This window comes from Suncus etruscus, chromosome 3 (genome assembly GCF_024139225.1).
Source record: "Suncus etruscus isolate mSunEtr1 chromosome 3, mSunEtr1.pri.cur, whole genome shotgun sequence".
Classification (NCBI taxonomy): domain Eukaryota; kingdom Metazoa; phylum Chordata; class Mammalia; order Eulipotyphla; family Soricidae; genus Suncus; species Suncus etruscus.
In genome coordinates this window covers 96529927-96549460 of record NC_064850.1, presented here as the reverse complement: position 1 = coordinate 96549460, position 19534 = coordinate 96529927, and the positions used below count along the sequence as shown (strand labels likewise).

Below are 19534 nucleotides of genomic sequence, written 5' to 3'. Positions count from 1 at the left end.
CGGTCAACTTTATTCTAGAAAAATAACCATGTTTTTTCTCCATACCCTCTACACTTGCCCTTTAGAGTAGAAAATTAAATGACTGAGAATATGGCACTGGTTCCTGATAAGGTTTGCCTCATCCACAGCAGCTTACAACCCCATGCTTTTTTCTGAAAAGATGAAGGAAATTACTATATATAACACCCTTGGGTGAGAGCCTGGCGCATAATAAATGTTAGTATTATCAACATGAATTGAACCAACAGATTGTCTCATTATACAACCAATACCAGCTCTGTCTCATAATTGAGTTTCAACAGTTAATTAAGCTCATCCTCACTAGTCTACTTTTATTAGGGGAGGTATTTAGGAGACTGCTTTCAACATCCTCTTGCTTTTTGCCATTCCCAACATAAGGTTTTTTTCTTTTTTGGGGGGGGGGGGCACACCTAGTTGTGTTCAGGCTTATTCCTGGCTCTGCCATCAGAGATCTCTTGACTGAGCTGGGTTTGCATACACACTTGGCTCAACTGCATACAAGGCAAGGACCCTACCCGCTGTACTATCACTCCAGCCCACTCTCCCCAAGTACGTATATATGTTCAAGTACGTACTTACTGATGTTTTTGTTTTCCAGTGGCTGACAAACTGAGATTTAAAGAGTGCACGATCTATTTCTTACAAAGAGGCCAATAAAAAGCCCACAGAAATTATACTGTTTTCCAAAAACACTGTCTAAACTCATCACCATCTTAGTTGATGATCAAAGGAATAGATTTATATTCCCTTATGAATATGTACTACAAAAACCAAACAAGAGATACACAACAGCAAAACAAGACCCCCACCCCCCCAAAAAAGAAAAACACTTCTTGAAAGAAGTGCAATCCCCGTCTTCTTATGCTAAGTTTGAGGATTAAAATCTAACATCAGAATATAAAACTAGTCCATTGTGGAGCCTGGGCACCAAGACTCCCTCTTTTGATCCACTATATATCTCTTTCCAGCCACATGACTCCTTGCCAGGAATTAAGCTGATGAGAAATTCCCATCCAGAGCCTGTACCGAATGCTGTGCTGCTAAGCTAGCTTTGGAATGGGTCCCTTGATTTTCAGCTCAAATAAGTCCAGACATCCTGCTAAGGTCGATAGAGGCCCCTCTGCTAAATCTATCATTAGAAGAACTTGCCATGTACTGGTGCAGGCAACTCTCGTTGACACTCAGGAGTCAAGCTATTTGCTAGCAATTTTGCAGTTCGGACACAAACTAGGATGTTCACAGGCATGAAGAGTTCTTTTGAGATAAGATGAAGCCAGAGAGAGAATTAGAGGATAAGTCATGGGTCTAAGGTTATCAGCTAATTCTAGACATAAATGTCATAAACAGCTTCCTGTGCTCAGCCCTGGACACTGAGGGAATTACTGGTATACATTCTATTAGGACCCAATACTTTAGGCTGACGACAACAAATCTCTGTATTCCTTCTGGAAAACTAATATTTTTATCTTTTAGTTACCATGAATGTTATAACTGGCCGCATTTTTCTTTTATGTGTTTCTAGCTAGAACAATTAGAGCTCTCTCACAAGTTTATAACCTCACTATGGGCATATTGGACTAAGCTTACTCTGACCATATCTTGTTTATCCTACCCTAAATTTCCTTTCATTCAGTTTACAAAAACTTGATTTATATATTTTGGTAAAGTACATCCTGTTTTATCAGTGCTGGATAGAAAACAAGAGAAAGGAAGACAAAAGATTCTACCAAAAGACAGGCTCAGGGAGCCCAGATACAAACCTATTTTATTTGATAAGTTGCTATCAAAGCCACTAAAGCCAGAGTCAGTGAACAGGGAAGTGTGGTGAAAAGCATTCAGCCCTATGGGCTCTTACAAACTTTCTTAAATGTGCATTGTAGGTCTTGTTCGGTGGAGAGCCCAGTGATTGCGTCTTGAATATGAGCTCTGGAAGTAAGAAATATCTATTATCTCCCATTCTACTCTAGCCCCATTCCTCCAGGGCTTTGCAGGGTAAACAAGCCCTAAGGCTACAGGGAGCCCTATGGTGTAACTACACAAACTTCTGGGGCCCTGCCCAGTTTCCCCAGCAGGGCTGTGGACAAGAATCCACACATGCCTGACACTCAACATTTGCTTTCAGTGGCTAGGCCTTAATAACTCGGACAGGCAGTGAGGACTCTTGAGTGACTCCAATCAACAAAACAAAGCCAGAGGTGGCCCGAATGAATGCTCTGGAGGGGCAGCTGAGTTCAAGCAGCTGCCTCTATTAACATCTCAACACAGACACACCTCTGAAACAACCACAGTTTGCTTTATTAGGTGTTCCATGGTAATATAACACAGCGTTCTGAGGGAATAATAAACACGAGACTTGGTTTTTTTTTTTACCATAATTATTTTGCCATTAAGACAGTGGTTACCAAAAAAAAAAAAATGAAACAAAACAAAAATTCAAAGATACTCTTCTGGCTACACATATTATCAGCTTTAGCATTGAAAGTTCCTCCACTCATGGGTCACAATCACAATTCCAAAGATTAAAAACCATCTATTATTAAATCCTACACTGTTTTAGAGCATCAAGTCACTGCAGTTACTCAGTTCTGAGACACTGTCCATTTATTTTAGCATTTACATATGACATTCATTTAACAGACACACAAAGCAAGCCAACAGGTAAACATGCTGACACAGCCTGCAGAAATTTTCAGGTTTTAAGTTGCTTTAAGAAAACAGTGAAAATAACCAAAAATCACCATGAGTTCATACAGGAAAAACAGGAAGACTCAAGTGAATACTAAAGAGCTGCAAGTGTTTCTTAGAATTGAAACAAAAAGATTTTTTCCGACTTGTTTAAATTTCCTCTAAGTGCAGATGAGAAAAGAAAGCAAATATATTAAGTTAACCAATTATTCTTTAAAAGTGCAATTTACTTTTAAAATAACAAATAAACAACAACAAAAAAAATACACCCTACCATAACCCCAAAGGCAAAAAATACGGAGACAAGTGTGATGATGGAATGACCTATGTTTTTGTGTTATGCTTTACAAAAGCAGATTTGGTTTTATAAAAGCCTGCCAACATAACATTAGGAGAGAGCTCAGGATAACCTGTAAACTTGGCTGGAAGGAAACATGACACAGATCAGCAGAGGTGGAGATGAGCACAGAGGCAGCTGGTGGAAAGTATTATTGAGGAGACAGGAAAGGGAAACAGACCCCAAGCTCAGCCGTGGCCTTAATCAAGACCACACGGTTAACACAAAGTGAGTCCTTCCTACCACAGCACTAACATGACGAACCACTAAGAAAACTAGTTTCCCTAGCTCTGGCCAAGTGAAATAAATTTTAGGTCAAATTTCCCGAAGGTTTTCTGAGTTCAGAAGGGCTACCTATACTTTATTAGTGTTTTATTTTATTTTTTAATATGTGGAGGAAAAAACTGAGATTGTCTCCACCTCTTTCCCCAAAAAGAAGTCACCATATGCCTTATAATTCCAAAGACACTGCACAAAACAATTAATTATGGGTCAGACTCCCACTTATTCAACACTTCTGGTTGGGTTACTTGAGACTAGTTAGTTCACTTGGTTAAGGAACTCAAATTACAGATTCGATGGCTATTTAGTCACTAACATTGCACAGAGTGCACAGAGGAAAAACTGATATCCTGTAGCCTCAGACTTGAACTTCTTGGTATGGTTCCACTCTTGGTCCCACACAGGATAGTGTGATTAGATAACTTGGACCCTTTTCCCTGCACAGGGCATGGCATCTATTTCAAATGCATTTCTTCCAAATGGTGGCAGCACCAATCTTTTGTGGAGAGGGACAGAGTCTTACTATGGTTGCCAACCAAGCTCAAATCCTTCTCGATAGGTTCTTATGACCACAGTAAATTAATAGACCTGATCATTTGGAATGAAAATGTAGAAAAGAGAGAAAAATCAGCATCTCAGAGCCAAGGGCTAGAGGAAACACAGTGAAAAGAGAAAGATGTGGAGTCTTTAATTTAGAGAGAGAGAAAAGTGGAAAAGAGGCAAACAGGAGAAACAACTGAGTCCTCCATAGACTTAATCTGCAGCAAAATCTAGGCTAACATGAAAATCTGCCCTTTACGTACAGGTGACCCACAAGAAAGACTACAGATGGCATGTGGACATTTTGGAGCCTCTCAGGATGATGGGACATTTGCCAACAATCCTGAATCAGCTTGATGGTTAGTTACATGATTGCATCATTAGGATGTCCAGTTCAAACCCTTGTATAGAATTAGTATTGAATTAAGCTTTCCAATTTAGTACTTAAAAAAAAAAACCTCCCCCTTCCTACCCTACCTAGCCCTCCCACCCCCATGAACAAAACTTTTTCTAAAAAATTTTAAAAAGAAAAAGGCAGCTCTGGGCAATTCACTTTATCTTCCCCACCCCCTCTGAAAAGGAAGATGATTAAGGACAACAAAGGTGAGAAAGAGGAAAAAGACCCTCCTCGTAATTTGCTTTGTTTATATGTCTGAATGTTGAATGTGGTTCTGGTGATTGGGGTTGGTGGACAGACTTGTGTGTGAATATCTGTAGAATGGAGGGAAGTGGGTGAGCAAAATCAGTGACTCTGTGTAAAGGATGGAAGGAGGGGTCCCAGAGGGAGCCCCATAAACTGGCTGCCCCACAGTAACTATCACAGGCTCTTAAAAAAAAAGGAAGGAAGGAAGGAAGGTTGGAAGGAAGGAAGGAAGTCTTAGAATGTCCTCAGACAGACGTCCTGTCCCACACTCCCAGTGGGCAGCGAAGAACTCTAGCCCAGGCTGGTGATGTTGGCACGTCCACCAGGGGGAGCCACGATACGCTGGGTGGTGCGGCGGGGAATGTTGTCATCAATCTGAGCGCCTGCAAAGAACAGAAGGTGAGGGTCAAAAAGCACGTTACAAGAATTCCTGCTATAAACTGGAATAACACTCTAGGGAGAAAACTGACCAATCCCATGGGCCTCCAAGTGGACAAAGATTCAGACCATAAAAGCAGTCTTTGCCGAAGAGAGTTGGATCAACTCCCTGTAAGTCAAACTATTTATAAAGACGCTGGGTTCAGATCTCACTGACTTCTCTGTGAACTCAGCCCTCGCTGTCCTCCCTTCTAGCCTGTTCCTTCACCTAACTCAAGAGGAAGTATTTTAAGTATTCTTGATAGGTAAACAGCCTGATGAGAAATGATGGCATAGACATTCCTATATGCTCACTTCTAAGGTTTTCTAAAATGAGCGATCTGTATTGGGAATGTATGAGAAATTTTTAGAAATGAGTGTATCTTAAAAGAAATACAAAATCTAGCTGAGTAACTGTGTCTTTAATTGGCAGGCAACTGTGGATATGTAACTGGGTCAGAGAGCTAGAAGAATGAAAGGCAGAATTCTAGTCAGGGTCCAAATGAAGGACTAATCGTTTCAAAATAAGAAAGACTAAACCTGAATTCTCTCCTCTCACCTGTCCCTACTCATTCTATCCAAGCAAATATAACAACAATCAGTGGCTCTGTCTGAGCACTTTCCATGCACATTGATTCATTGAGTCCTTACAACTTCATGATTAGCTACTGCTACTCCTAAACCCATTTTCTAGAGAAGGGAATTGAGGCATTTAAGATGTGAAGTTAAGTGACTGAAATTCCATATGCACAACTTGTAGAACACTCTCTAGGGAATGATGTATGAGAAACCACAATAGCCTTTCCAACAATGGACATATGTTTTGATAAGATGTCATAGGACTATATTCAGTATGACAGAGTATAAGCACCATAGCATTACTTATGATAGAGTGATGTGAACGTTCCAAACTCAAAACAGGACACTGGCTGAAAATGTTTCTCTACAGCTGTCAATATTTCTCAAGGAAAATGAGAATGCCCTACATTTCTACTTTTACCGTGTTGTTGGTTTACAACTTACAACCTGGTTCCACCCAAATTAGATCATCCCTGGTTTCTTTGTATCTGTTTTACAACTTGATTTTAACCAAAACAGAGATTTCCCTGACTTAGCATGTATCATGCAAACCTGAGCAGGGCTGGTTCAGAATAGGGGAGATACTCAATAAAAACTGTAGTCTGGCAGGCATATCTCTCTCTCTCTCTCTCTCTCTCTCTCTCTCTCTCTCTCTCTCTCTCTCTCTCTCTCTCTCTCTCTCTCTCTCTCTCTCCCTCTCTCTTCTCTCTCTCTCTCCTCTCCCCTCTCTCTCTTCTCTCTCTCTTTTCTCTCTCTCTCTCTCTCCTCTCTCCTCTCTCCCTCTCCTTTCCCACCCATGCATATTTCACTTCAGCTTTCAGTTTTGTTTGGATTATTTCTTGCAATGACTACTTTCCCTGCACGGAAATATAGCATTCGGGGCCACTACACTCTGAACAATAGTGACTCAAGACTCGCCTCTTACTGATCATGTACCTTCAGGGCTGACCACAAACCAACCCATAACCATACCAGACAAGCTGAATCCAGACTGGTGTAGGTTCCGGACAGGAGGGGCCTGCTGCTTTGCAGGAGACGTCTTGGCCGAGGAGGCAGGAGTGACCGTCTTGGGTGTCACAGACACCTCACACACAGGTCCGTCATACAGACCACGAGGAACTCCTCTGAGCTCTGCCAGCTGTAAAACACAAAAGCCCTTCATCTAGACAGCATTCTCAGAGGAAATCTCCCTGGGATCACTACCATGGGGAAGACCTGACACCGTCATGCGCTGGAGGGCTCTGCTAATGGACAGGTTCCAGAACAGGACCTACAGTGTGACTCTTAAGCTCTGTCATGGGTCATGGTGGATGATTATATAACTAACATTTCTGCACTTCTTCTCCCCAAAGCACTTCAGCTTAAACCTGATTGGGATCCCCTAACATGCTGTCATTTTATACTCAAAATCTGACTCTAAATTTCTGAATTTCTTTTTATTCTCTTGATTAATTATTAAATTAATATATTAATCTATTTTCCCTCCCCCCCATTAATCTCTTTTTAATCCCTTTCCAGCTCATAGTCCCCAAGCATCAGTGCTGTAGACAGTTCATCATGTTCCAAAGACTATGCACTTTCCAGTCATGATGTCATCTTGGTCTAATTGCCTCCCTTTGTTAAAAAACTCCAATATAATCTTCAAGATCCTACTCAAAAACACCCTCTATGAAAATACTCATCCCTCGCAGTCTGCAGCTATGGTTCTCTCCTCTAGACCTCAACCTCCTCACCATAGCATGTACCACAGCTTCACTGTATACCGGTTAGACACAGCCAATTTTTTTCCTACTAATATTTTGAACTTCACCATTACATCACATTCCACACCTTTTCCCCCAAATGCTCCAAATTTTGCCTTAATATTCTGATTTCAATTGCTTGAAAAATGTTTATAGAAGTGGATCTAATCTATGAAAAATAATAAACTTAACGTCAAAATTACTCACCCTGCTCCTTGCCTTGATCCGCTTGTAAACAAAATCAGGGAAGGGCTTCCGGGGGATATAGCGCCCAGAGCCCTCAGTGACATGCAGAGTGCCATCTTCCAGGACAATCTTCCCCTGACTGATGACGACAAGTGGTGACCCACGGCACTCCATGCCTTCGAAGATATTGTACTCGAGAGCCTAGAAAAGAATGAAAATTTTGGAGCAGACCCTGGTGTTCTAGTCAGAATGTATCAGCCCCTTCCAGGCCCCACTACCAAGAGGACAGAATAAAAGCCCATAGCTAGAGGCCCCTGTCCAGGGGCCACTCTGCAGGCACTTAAGCTCAATTTTTAACTTCCATGTCAAGAATACAAGTTAATCTTTCCTTGCCTCTCCAGATTCTGGAGGAAAAAGGATTATTGAACAGGAAGAAAAAAAAAAAAGAGAGAAAAGTTTATTGGTTTGTGGGGCCAGAGTGAAAGCACAGCGGTAGGGGGTTTGCTTTGCACACAGACAACCTCGGTTTGATCCTGGCATCCCATATGGTCCCCTGATTCTGCCAGGAGTAATTCCTGAGTGCTGAATCAGAAGTAATCCCTAAGTGCCACTGGTTATAGACCAAAAAAAAAATTTTATGGCTTTGTAAATGACATGCAAATATACAGAAAAGAATTCCTTGTATGAGCCTTAACTTGATACTAGCAAGATCCAAAGACCTTCTCTGTCCAAGTTCTAAACTTAATTTTGAAATGGGTCATCCCTGAATCGGTTTCTTGCTGGCTTCCTAGGATTCCTGTCTCCTAGCAATTCGGTGAATCTTCAATCCTTAAGAAAAGAGATTGTGGTCACTTTAAGAGAATAACCTCTGATAAAATTAATGTTTTGAGGTTTTCTTCATTTCTATTACAAGTGATTGGGGTAGCTAACATCATGTACGAAGGTAAAATCCAAATGGATTAAAGACCTCGATATCAGACCCGAAACCATAAGATATATAGAACAACACATAGGCAAAACACTCCAGGACATTGAGACTACAGGCATCTTCAAGGAGGAAACTGCACTCTCCAAGCAAGTGAAAGCAGAGATTAACAGATGGGAATATATTAAGCTGAGAAGCTTCTGCACCTCAAAGGAAATAGCGCCCAGGATACAAGAGCCACTCACTGAGTGGGAGAAACTATTCACCCAATACCCATCAGATAAGGGCTAATCTCCAAAATATACAAGGCACTGACAGAAATTTACAAGAAAAAAAACATCTAATCCCATCAAAAAATGGGGATAAGAAATGGACAGACACTTTGACAAAGAAGAAATACAAATGGCCAAAAGACACATGAAAAATGTTCCACATCACTAATCATCAGGGAGATGCAAATCAAAACAACTATGAGATACCACCTCACACCACAGAGAATGGCACACATCACAAAGAATGAGAATAAACAGTGTTGGCAGGGATGTGGAGAGAAAGGAACTCTTATCCACTGCTGGTGGGAATGCCATCTAGTTCAACCTTTGTGGAAAGCGATATGGAGATTCATCCAAAAACTGGAAATCGAGCTCCCATACGATCCAGCTATACCACACCTAGGAATATACCCTAGGAACACAAAAATACAATACAAAAACCCCTTCTTTACACCTATATTCATTGCAGCACTATTTACCATAGCAAGATTCTGGAAACAACCAAGATGCCCTTCAACAGAGGAATGGCTAAAGAAACTGTGGTACATTTACACAATGGAATATTATGCAGCTGTCAGAAGAGATGAAGTCATGAAATTTTCCTATACATGGATGTACACAGAATCTATTATGCTGAGTGAAATAAGTCAGAGAGAGAGAAAAAAACACAGAATGGTCTCACTTATCTATGGGTTTTAAGAAAAATGAAAGACATTTTTGCAATAATAATTTTCAGACACAAAAAAGAAAAGAACTGAAGTTCCAGCTCACCTCAGGAAGCTCACCACACAGAATGATGAGTTTAGTTAGAGAAATAACTATATTTTGAACTGTCCTAATAATGATAATGTATGAGGGAAATGGAAAGCCTGTCTAGAGTCCAGGCAGGGGTCGGGTGGGGAAGAGGGAGATTTGGGACATTGGTGATGGGAATGTTGCACTGGTGATGGGTGGTGTTCTTTACATGACTGAAACCCAAACACAATCATGTATGTAATCAAGGTGTTTCAATAAAATATAAAAAAAAAACAAGTGATTGGGGTGAAAGAATGATATATTTTTGTGCCCTCTTGGAAAACATAAGGAGTCTCCACACAATGGGTAAACAGTCGTGGAAAGAGGCAACAAAAAACACATAGACTTGAAGACTCCATACTCCATGTCACATCCCATTTTGCAGTTTCGACTCACCCATTGCCAATGGCCCGGATTTGGAATTTGGCCACCCTCTGCCCTCCCAATCCTTCCAGCCCCATTCACAACCACAAATGACTAGAACCGAGTCCAGTGACTGGGAAGTTCATAGGCAGTTCTAAGCATGCAAAGAAGTGTGGGCTGCTGGAGAAATTCAGATCAGGTTGTCTGCACTGGAAGAGGAAGCTTCTGATCAGAGAGCTGAGACCTGAATTGCAGGCTGGCTTAAGCGCCAAGGCTTGCAGATGTGGGGAAGCAGCCAGGCTGGCTTTTCAGCTCACAGTTGGTGTCTAAGTGCAGTGGCGTTGACTGAGATGGGCGATGAAGAGCTGTCAGCACTACTGAAACTGAAGAGGTAGAAGGTAGAAGGAAGTGACCACAGGAATGAAGCAGAGGTACCTACATCTGAAGCAGACTTTACACATGGATTTCCAGGGCCTGTGGCATGTCCCCCAAGCCACACACGACTTTCTTTCATCAAGACTGAGACACTCGCATAGCCCTGAAATCAGAATGTGCCTCACAACACAACCGAGTTATGCCACCACAGCTTTCGATCTAGCCAGCACTGAGTCCTTTGAAGGGGGATGCAGGCTGGCTTTCCCCCCTGGCATTGAAGCTCACAAGATTTGTCTACCAGGCAGATTCACCTCTGATTTATGCCAACCCTGGTAGAACAGGAGTTTTTTTCTTTTCTTTTTTGATTTTTTGAACTGGCAGTGCTTAGAAGTTACTTCTGTCTCTGCATGCAGGAATTACTTTTGGTGATGCTTGAGGAACTATATGGGATGCTATGGATTGAACCTGAGTCGGCCTCATGTAAGGCAAACTGTCCTACCTACTATACCATTGCTCCTTTCTAGAAACAGGGATTTCTATGGAATACTCGTACTGACTCCTCTCATTTTGGATATTTTCCCTTTCAAACACAAATTGAATGATGACTGCTATAAACATCAGTGGGATTTTATGTATATTTTAAGCTCCATCATTCAGTCAAACTAATCAGTCAAACTTAGTGACATCAACTTGCCTGATATAGCACACAGTATACAGAAAGATATAAATTAAATGTATCATCATTCAGCAAAACTGATAGAGATTAATGGAATTTCTTAGTCACTGATTAGAGAAAAGATAATAAAAGCCAAGAGTTGATAAGTATTAGTCTAAGCAGATGAAATATCTTAGAATACCACTTTCCTTCCTCCCATGACTTACCAAAGAAGGGAACACAGCACAAATGTGTACAGATCTGCACTGCACAATCCTATCAGACATGACACTATAATTTATTCCACATGTACTGGAGCAAGCTCAGCTCCTTCAGGGACCTCCAAGCCAGCTACAACCTGAAAGTCTGCCTTGGCTATCACAGTATGCAATCAAAAGCCTTCTGTCTAGCAGCCACACCCATCAACTGAGTAACTCTATACCCTTGCTCCAAATCTCAAACTCCTGGGCCAGAAAGACACTACAGCCGTTAAGACACTTGACTTGCATGTGGTCAACCCAGGCTTGATCACCAGCATCCCATATCCCTGAGCACTGCTAAAGGTGATCCCTGAGTGCAGAGCCAGGAGTAACTCCTGAGCACAGCTCAGGTCCCTACCCCACTCTCCAAAAAACCTCACCAAATTTCAAATTCCTATCCACTTCGTATGACCTATGACAGAATCAGATCAAAGAAAATAAGAGGTCAAAGAGATAGTACAATAGATAGGGTACTTGCCTCTTGTGGTTGTGTCTCTAAAAAAAAAAGTAAAGTATATTACACACTACTTTATAAAGTGGAAAATGCTCACTATGCGCTCAGAAATTGCTCCTGGCTTGGGGGACCATACGGGATATGGGGGGATCGAACCGTGGTCCGTCCTAGGCTAGCACCAGTAAAACAGATGTCTTACAGCTTGCGCCACCGCACCGGCCCCATCATTTTCTTTTCAATTCAGCCTTCCCAGTGAACTTGTAAGCCTTTAAGTATTCAAAGACATGAGAAAATATGTTGTATTTTATTGCCTATAAATACCAAGAAAAGCTTGGGGGCTATGTTTGTTTGTTTGTTTGTTTATTTATTTATTTAAAGCCTACAGCACCCGGTATTCCCAGGTGGTCTCCCATCCAAGTACTAACCAGGCCCGACCCTGCTTAGCTTCTGAGATCAGATGAGATCAGGCGCGTTCAGGCCCGTAGACAGGCTATGTCTCTTTAACAAACAGGAATCAGTTCAGGACTCCAACTGACATACCCCGTGGTGGCATTACAGCCAAAGGTGTTGAACGCTGACCCTCTGTCAGATCATGAGCTTCACAAGCTTTATCACTCACCAGGTAAGACATTTTAAACTATATGCACACAACATCCCCAAAATGACTCATCTGGCTGGCTCGGTGCCTGGAAAGCCCAAACAGGCTTAGCAATGAGGTTGTCAATAATAGTTAGTTCAATGCTCCAAATTAGAGCTAATTAGCTTCCTGGTATGAAACACTGGATTACAAGGGGAAAGCCTCCTCTCCTACTTGTCTTCTCGGAGATGATTGATGCTGCACAGATGTGCTTAGTGGGGTGTTCTTTCAAACAGGTGAGGATGAAAAAAAAGGCACATGTGGAAGCGTGTAGTTATTACGTGGGGCTTTTGGAGGTCAAGACTGGGCAGCACCACTGCTCTGAGAAAATGGGAGTAGAATAGCTGAAGGGTGGAATCCGGCCCCTTGCATCTTAATTGTCTCTTCTCCTGGCTTAAATTCTCCTAATTCAAGCTCTCTCTGGTGAGGTTGGTGGACACTTACACAGTGCATCCAGCTCACTTATCCTATTAACCGGGGAATACGATTTGCAAGGCAAGGAAAGCCCTTTCTCTCTATCACCCTGACCAAGAAGCTGCATGCACAGTCTGGCAAGGAAGAACCAGGACAATTTCGGGTTCTAATTCTAGCTCTACCGCAAAATAGCTATGTAACGCTACACTGGTCACTAAGCTCTTTAAGCCTCCGCTTATTTATCTTCCCAACTGGGATAATAACAGCATCCCTCTATCGAGAAGGCCAAATGAAAGAGCACATGGGAATGTGATGCTAAGTGCTTACAAAGAGTTAAGTTCACTGGGGACTCCACCCATGAAGCTGTTCTGGATAGCCCCTGATGCCAGCCCCCAACACTTGTGGCCAATGCTCCCCATGGGTGACCAGAGAGCTGTACTGGAATGGAAGGGTGGAGAAGTCCACAGTATGTTCTGAGAGTTGAGCAGCCTTCTCAGAAGAGACTCAAAAATTACAGCACCCACGGGTGCCAGCAGAAATAAGAGGAGTGCAAAGGTGAGAAAACTGGGATTTGGGCAAGGGCCCTGGGCTCTCTTGGAGAATGCTGGAGCTCACTGAGCTTCCACGACAACTGTGGAGGCACCAGAACCCGGTGGTTCACAATCTCCATATAGAGTCTAGAAGGTTCGGACTCCTACCAAGTCAGCCTTCAGCTTAGAATTTCCTCTACAATATCTTCATTAATAATTCACTTGAAGAATCATGTTCAGTTTCTCTCAAAAAGTATTTATGTCCCATGTTCTTTTTTTAGTCACAAATTTTCCCCTTGCCTATGTTCTTTCAATATTTTTATGTATAAACTTACATGTTTTCATTCCTAAAATTATTCCTATAAAAATTATTCTGTGATTTATCTCAGACTCAGAATCACAAGATACTTGGACACCAAATTCCTCTAAGCCCTTCACATCACCTGAAGATGTGGCATAAGGTCACCTGCTGAGGTCCCCTAATTCTGCAGATTAGGCCAGGAGATAAGAGACAATGAAGTTCCAGATCCTAAAATCACAGTGGTCACCTGGGACAGTTCTTTTATTTGGGCAAAAGCCAAGGCCAATCATTTACTTTAGGTAAATAAAATAAAAATGTCACTGAGAGAAAAGGTAAGAGATCAATAGTGCTCAGTGGGCATCTTGGGTGTGGACTTTTCCATATTTTACTAAAAGTCCCTTATTGCTGAAGCAATAATACAGCACTTGTATGTAGCTAAATGGGGTTTAATCTACATCTCGTATGGTCCCCTGAGCGCTGGCAGGATTCCTGAGTGCAGAGTCAGGCTTAAGCCCTGAGCATCACTGGGTGTGGTTCAAAAACTATAAAATAAAATGTCATTTCAAATTCAAGAAGTTCTGATGTTGGCATTCCTTAGGACTCCAGAGATAGGAAGAGCTCTCTAGTTATTAAGAAACCATGATATTCCTAAAGTCACACTCTAAGGCCCTCACTAAAGAAAAGTAAATAGCTACTTATTTTTCTCAGGAAAATGCAAGCCACACTATAACCTGGGAAAAGTTCATTCTTAATACAGCAAGCATTATCATAAATCTGGTGACTCCCAGGGAGTCATTCAATTGGGTTGATCCTGCATGATTCCTTACGCTGTTGTGGGTCTTAGCAGAGATGGTTTTAACGCTGTCAGGGTCCCAGATGACCAGGTCAGCATCAGATCCCACAGCAATGCGGCCCTTCCTTGGGTAAAGGTTGAAGACTTTGGCTGCATTGGTGCTGGTCACTGCCACAAACTGGTTCTCATCCATCTTCCCAGTGACCTGATGAGTGACACACACCAAAAGTGGGTTAGAAATCAAAGAGTGGTACACTTCTTAGCCATAAAGAGCAAGAGGCCTTCAAGTTACGTATAAAACTTAAACAAATGCTAAAAATCACTGTACTAGGCGAAAAGAAATTTCAGAAGGCCCTACTTTACATTTATTTACAGATCCAAAAATAAGTTATAGCAATGAAAAAGAGATGATTTAAAGATTTCTCCAAAGGTTCAAGAAGATATAACTTTTCAGGGACACCAGAAAGAAGTCCATAGTGACAGAGATCTGTGCCTTGACTGACCACAAAGGTGATTACATAAAACTCCTTGAGACGAAATCACTCAGAACCACACACATACACACTATACTATCATCCTTCTGCTAGTTTTGCTCTGAATCCTATAATCACCAGATAATATAACCATTGGAGAAACTGGGCAAAGGTATAAAGGGCCTTGTGTCTATCTTTGCAATGTCTCGAGGATCTATAATTATTTCAAAATAAAAGTTGAATGTTGAAAGGAGTGTAATGTCTCTTCAGGAAACAGCATTTAGCTTCATAGTCTTGAATTCTAGTCAAGACAACATGGAACTTTTTGCCTTATATGTGGCTTTACGTAGTTTATCAAAGTGCCAATCATATTTCTATTTCTCATCTCTTCTACTACTATTCCACTCTCTTGTAAATGCAGAATTTGAGAAAATCACTGTGTATCTCTGAGTTAGGAAACCTGCTCAAACAGACAAAAAATGAGCCAAAACTAATTAACTGTTATTGGTGCCAGATAGTGAATACAGTAGGTAAAGCACTTGCCTTTCACATGGCTGACTCCAATTAATTCCCAGTACCCTATATGGTCCCCTAGGCCCCCAATGACTCCAGGAGTGAACCATAAGCCCAGAGCCAGAAGTAAGCCTTGAGCATTACTGATATAATCTAAAAGTAATTAAAAAAATTTTTTTCAAGACACAGAAATTTATAGGTATTGACCTGGAGAGATAGTATAAGGGAGAAGCTGCATATCTTAAATGAAATCCACCTTAGCTCTATCATAGCAACACATGGTCCTCCAGGCATTGTCAGGTGTAATCCCAGAGGCCCAGGAAGGCCTGCCAGGGTGGCCAGGTAATCCCCTGGCCCACAGGGCCCTTGCAACTTAACTGTAGACCTGGTTGACTGAGAAGGGCCAAAAGGAAAATAGGGTCTCCTTAACACCACTTTGGAAGACCCCTCCTCTCCAAAAAAATATGTCAAATTTAATTTAATTTTTAAATGTTTTAAAAATAAATGAGCAGATATTAAAAAAAATTCTAAAGGATATAAAAATGCCTATTAATAACTAAAATAATTTATTATAAGTCAATAAGACACAAATTCACCAAATCAACAGAATTTGTGTTTGTGCTAATCACATCAATCTGGGTAATCACACAAAAACTGACAATATAGACTGGTGGCCTAGAACTGGGTGAACCCTTTCTGGAAGGAACTCTGGCTGAGTAACAAATGCCTTCATTACCCTTAATTAAGAAATACAACATCTAGAAAATTTTCCTACCAGTAAAATGTGCCCCAAGATATGCCTACAAGGACATGGTTCTAAGAGTAAAGTCATAAATAGCTAAGTGTTCAACCAAATAATTACAACTGAAAAACAAGTTCTAATTCAGCATTAAGATGGGTAATCTGCTCTTGAAGTTTCCCAAGTATATTTAAATATGAAGACATTTTAAGGGACAGGAGTAGTCATGCCTAGGACTTGGGAATTTCTTCTGATGGTGCTCACAGGCCATACAGTGCCAAGGGCTAAATCCCAGCATCCCCTATGTAAAGCATGTGCTCCAGCATTCCGAGCTATCTCCCTATGCCTAAATCATGATGTGATTTTTAGAAAACACACAAATAAAGGTGATGCCAATGCTACTTACACACAAGCACAAACACACACATCATATGCACCTCTCATAGGTGTATTCCTGCACAGGCAAAAACTGAAAGACATTTAGCCGTAACATTCATTATAATTCTATACTTGAAATATTGTGTTATGAGCAATTTCTACTTAATACTTTTTGGAACAAGTATATTTGTTTACATCTATGTGTGTATGTATTTCCTCAGTAGGAAACAGAAAATCTCTTCTGTTATTAAGTGCAACTTATTTTTAAAAAACTTAAGTCCTTACAGGTCAGTGTATGTTTGATGCAGGCCTGCCAGAAGCCCTTAGTAAAGAAAAAGGCAAAAAGCCCAATACTCAGCTTGAAGAAATTTCGTTCACATCCAAGGCTGAAAAATCACCAGGTTGCAAAGAAAATTTTATTAGACTAATCAAAAATGACAGACATGATAAAATTTTATTTTTATAGTAAACTATCCACTAATATATAGAGATAATGATGGTAAGAAACATAGGTAATACTTAGGAGAAAATGATAAAAAGCAGTGATTTGGGTTTCCAAAGATAAGAAAGACTGTCACCCAAGTATCAATTTTTCAAAATGTTCTTGATTGCCATTTCAAGGTCCAACAAAGACCCATGGTCTCAGAGGAAGAGAGAAAGGAAAGCTGGGGTCAGAGGAAGATCATGGCTTCTTACCACAGCCTTATCCCAGATGACAGACATCCGTTCCTCAGTGCCATTGGTACCTTCAGGAATGAGAGTGAAGTTGTCCTTTCCTACAGCCTTCTGGGCAGTGTTAAAAGTACAATGGGCACTGCCAGTCACTTGGAGATCTCCACTAGACAGAAAACATAAAACTGGACATTAACTCATCATTCATGGCTTCAAATTGTCCTTGAATTTCATCTTTTAATGTGCCAGACCAGAGAAAGTGTTTAAATCTTTCCCTCAGGAGACAGAAAATTTGGGAAGATGATTCAATCCACAGCTGTATTCTAAATCAATTTGGTGAAGTTACTCAAGAGTGACAAGATGGCCGGAGAGATAGCATGGAGGTAAGGCATTTGCCTTTCATGCAGAAGGTCATCGGTTCGAATCTCGGCATCCCATACGGTCCCCTGTGCCTGCCAGGGGCGATTTCTGAGCATAGAGCCAGGAGTCACCCCTGAGTGCTGCCGGGTGTGACCCAAAAACCAAAAAAAAAAAAAAAAAAAAAAATGACAAGACACCACAGCGGAAATGTTTGATACTTCCATTTATCTCCTTGGTTGACTTTCAAGATGGCTTTAACTTTTATCCAGAATCCCTACCCCCAAAACAGAGCTGGAGGGATAATTTCATAACCTTCCCTTCAGCAATTCAAATTGAAAATAAGCATCTCTGATTACAGGAACTTTCAGCTACCATGTTGTACCCTGCCAGGACAGCTTGGTGTGAGGAAAGCAGCAGGAGAGTTAAGTCACTAGGACTCACCAAGACAGCAAGGAATTCAGAAAGTCCGGAGTGGTTGGGTCAGGACTCAGGGGTGGAGAGGTGACGAAAGCTGCAGCCTTGGCCCAGTTCTTGCTCCAGTAGTGAGAGCCATCAGTTCCTAAGCTGGCAGTGATGGGCTCACCATACACCACAGTTCCTGCCAATCAGAAAAACAAGGATGAGTACTGTACCAAAGAGGAATGAAACCATTATCTCAGTAGTCACTACTACCTGAGAACATGCCAGGGGCCCTCACCATCCCTTCTAGAAGGGCCAGGATCATCCTACAAATTGAGGGAATTCACAATTGAGGAGGCTGAATTCCTGATCCAATATGAACTCTGCTCCCTATAAACCTGTCTTTGACCTGCCTTTCGTATCTGAACATCTCCCAAAGTGATGCCGAACATTCTCAAGATTTCTGCCTCCTCCACTGTTGACCCTCAGCTGTCATATAACCTTTATGATTACTCTCACTTCAGGTCCCTTTCAGGAAAAAAACTCCAATGCCACTGAGATTCTTACTTCACACTGTTCCCCAAACACTCTTTTTGTTTTGTTTTTGTTTTTGGGTCACACCCAGAAGCACTCAGGGGTTACTCCTGGCTCTATGCTCAGAAATCACTCCTGGCAGGCTCGGGGGACCATATGAAATGCTGGGATTCGAATCACCATCCTTCTGCATGCAAGGAAAATGCCCTACCTCCTTGCTATCTCTCCGAACCCAAGAATTCCAACTTTTAAGTCACCAGTTTTTTTTGGTTTTTGTTCGTTTGTTTGGGGCCACACCCAACAGTGCTCAGAAGTTACTCCTGTCTCTGCACCTAGGAATCCCTCCTGGCAGGGTTTGGGGGACCATATGGGACCAGAGGTTGAACCTGGGTCAGCCATGTGCAAGACAAGAGCCCTATTTACTGTGCTATTGCCCAGTCACCAGTTTTGAATTCCTGATTCCCCACTAGATGGAGACACCCTTCCTATACATAATCATAGGTCCCAACGTGTTTTCAACTGATTGAAAGGTCAAGTTTGTTATAAATTCCAAGCCTGAGAGCTGGAATTTGATCGCAGGCCAGACTCACCACCACCCGGAATTTACCTCTCCTCACCCTCCCCAGAGCTGACCTCACCCCACAGTCCTCCAGCCAAGACTTTAGTCTCTTCTCCAACACAAGGCACTCAAAGCCAAACACTTCGCAGTGAGGAATGTGTCTCCCTTCCTCCTGTGGCCTCTTCCAGGTCTTATCGCTTCTAATATACGGTGTCACCCTCTTCTCTGCAATTGCTGCTCAGGCCCCTCCAGCCTCAGGAATTACACAAAAGAGTCACTGTTGCTGTTTAGCCAGAGATCCAAGACAGGGAGAGGCCTGGGCAGGCAGTGCCGTGGAGAGAATCAGAATCACCCAGGGAAGATGGTGAGCCCAGAAGGCAGGAACAGCTGCACACAGAAGGAAGCCCCAAGGAAGAAAGGTGCTGGGTGTTCCCCAAATCACCTGCAGGGGCTCTAGCAAAAGTCAGCCGAGGGGCTGCCCAAACAGCTCCCACATTCCAAAGTGGAAAAATACCAGTAAGATGAGGAGGCCTGGGTGCTGCCCAGGACATTTAAGAAATGCAAATGCAGAGCAAGACAGGGCTGGCCCCCAGCCCCCAGTTCTCACAGATGCTCTGCTCCGGCTGGAGCATCTGTCAAACCAGCAGAGGTACCCCTGGCTGCTGTCTGAACATGACTTGGACATAGCATTAGGACGAGTC

At 42.0% G+C, this 19534-nt stretch overlaps 1 protein-coding gene and 1 pseudogene across 2 annotated transcripts in view; both read right to left on the bottom strand.

The window, feature by feature from the left end:
• Nucleotides 1–2295: 2295 nt before the first annotated feature.
• The window catches only part of DPYSL2 (dihydropyrimidinase like 2), a 143564-nt gene continuing 126325 nt past the window's right edge, over nucleotides 2296–19534 (bottom strand). For both annotated transcript variants that reach the window (XM_049769447.1, XM_049769448.1), the window contains exons 9-14: nucleotides 17783–17939; nucleotides 17006–17147; nucleotides 14241–14411; nucleotides 7454–7633; nucleotides 6477–6642; nucleotides 2296–4891 (exon numbers count right to left, since the gene is read on the bottom strand). In XM_049769447.1, coding sequence (XP_049625404.1) covers nucleotides 4800–4891; nucleotides 6477–6642; nucleotides 7454–7633; nucleotides 14241–14411; nucleotides 17006–17147; nucleotides 17783–17939 — 908 coding nt within the window. In that variant the 3' untranslated portion in view covers nucleotides 2296–4799. The remainder of the gene's footprint in view (nucleotides 4892–6476; nucleotides 6643–7453; nucleotides 7634–14240; nucleotides 14412–17005; nucleotides 17148–17782; nucleotides 17940–19534) is intronic.
• LOC126005439 (uncharacterized) lies at nucleotides 11908–12022 on the bottom strand (annotated as a pseudogene).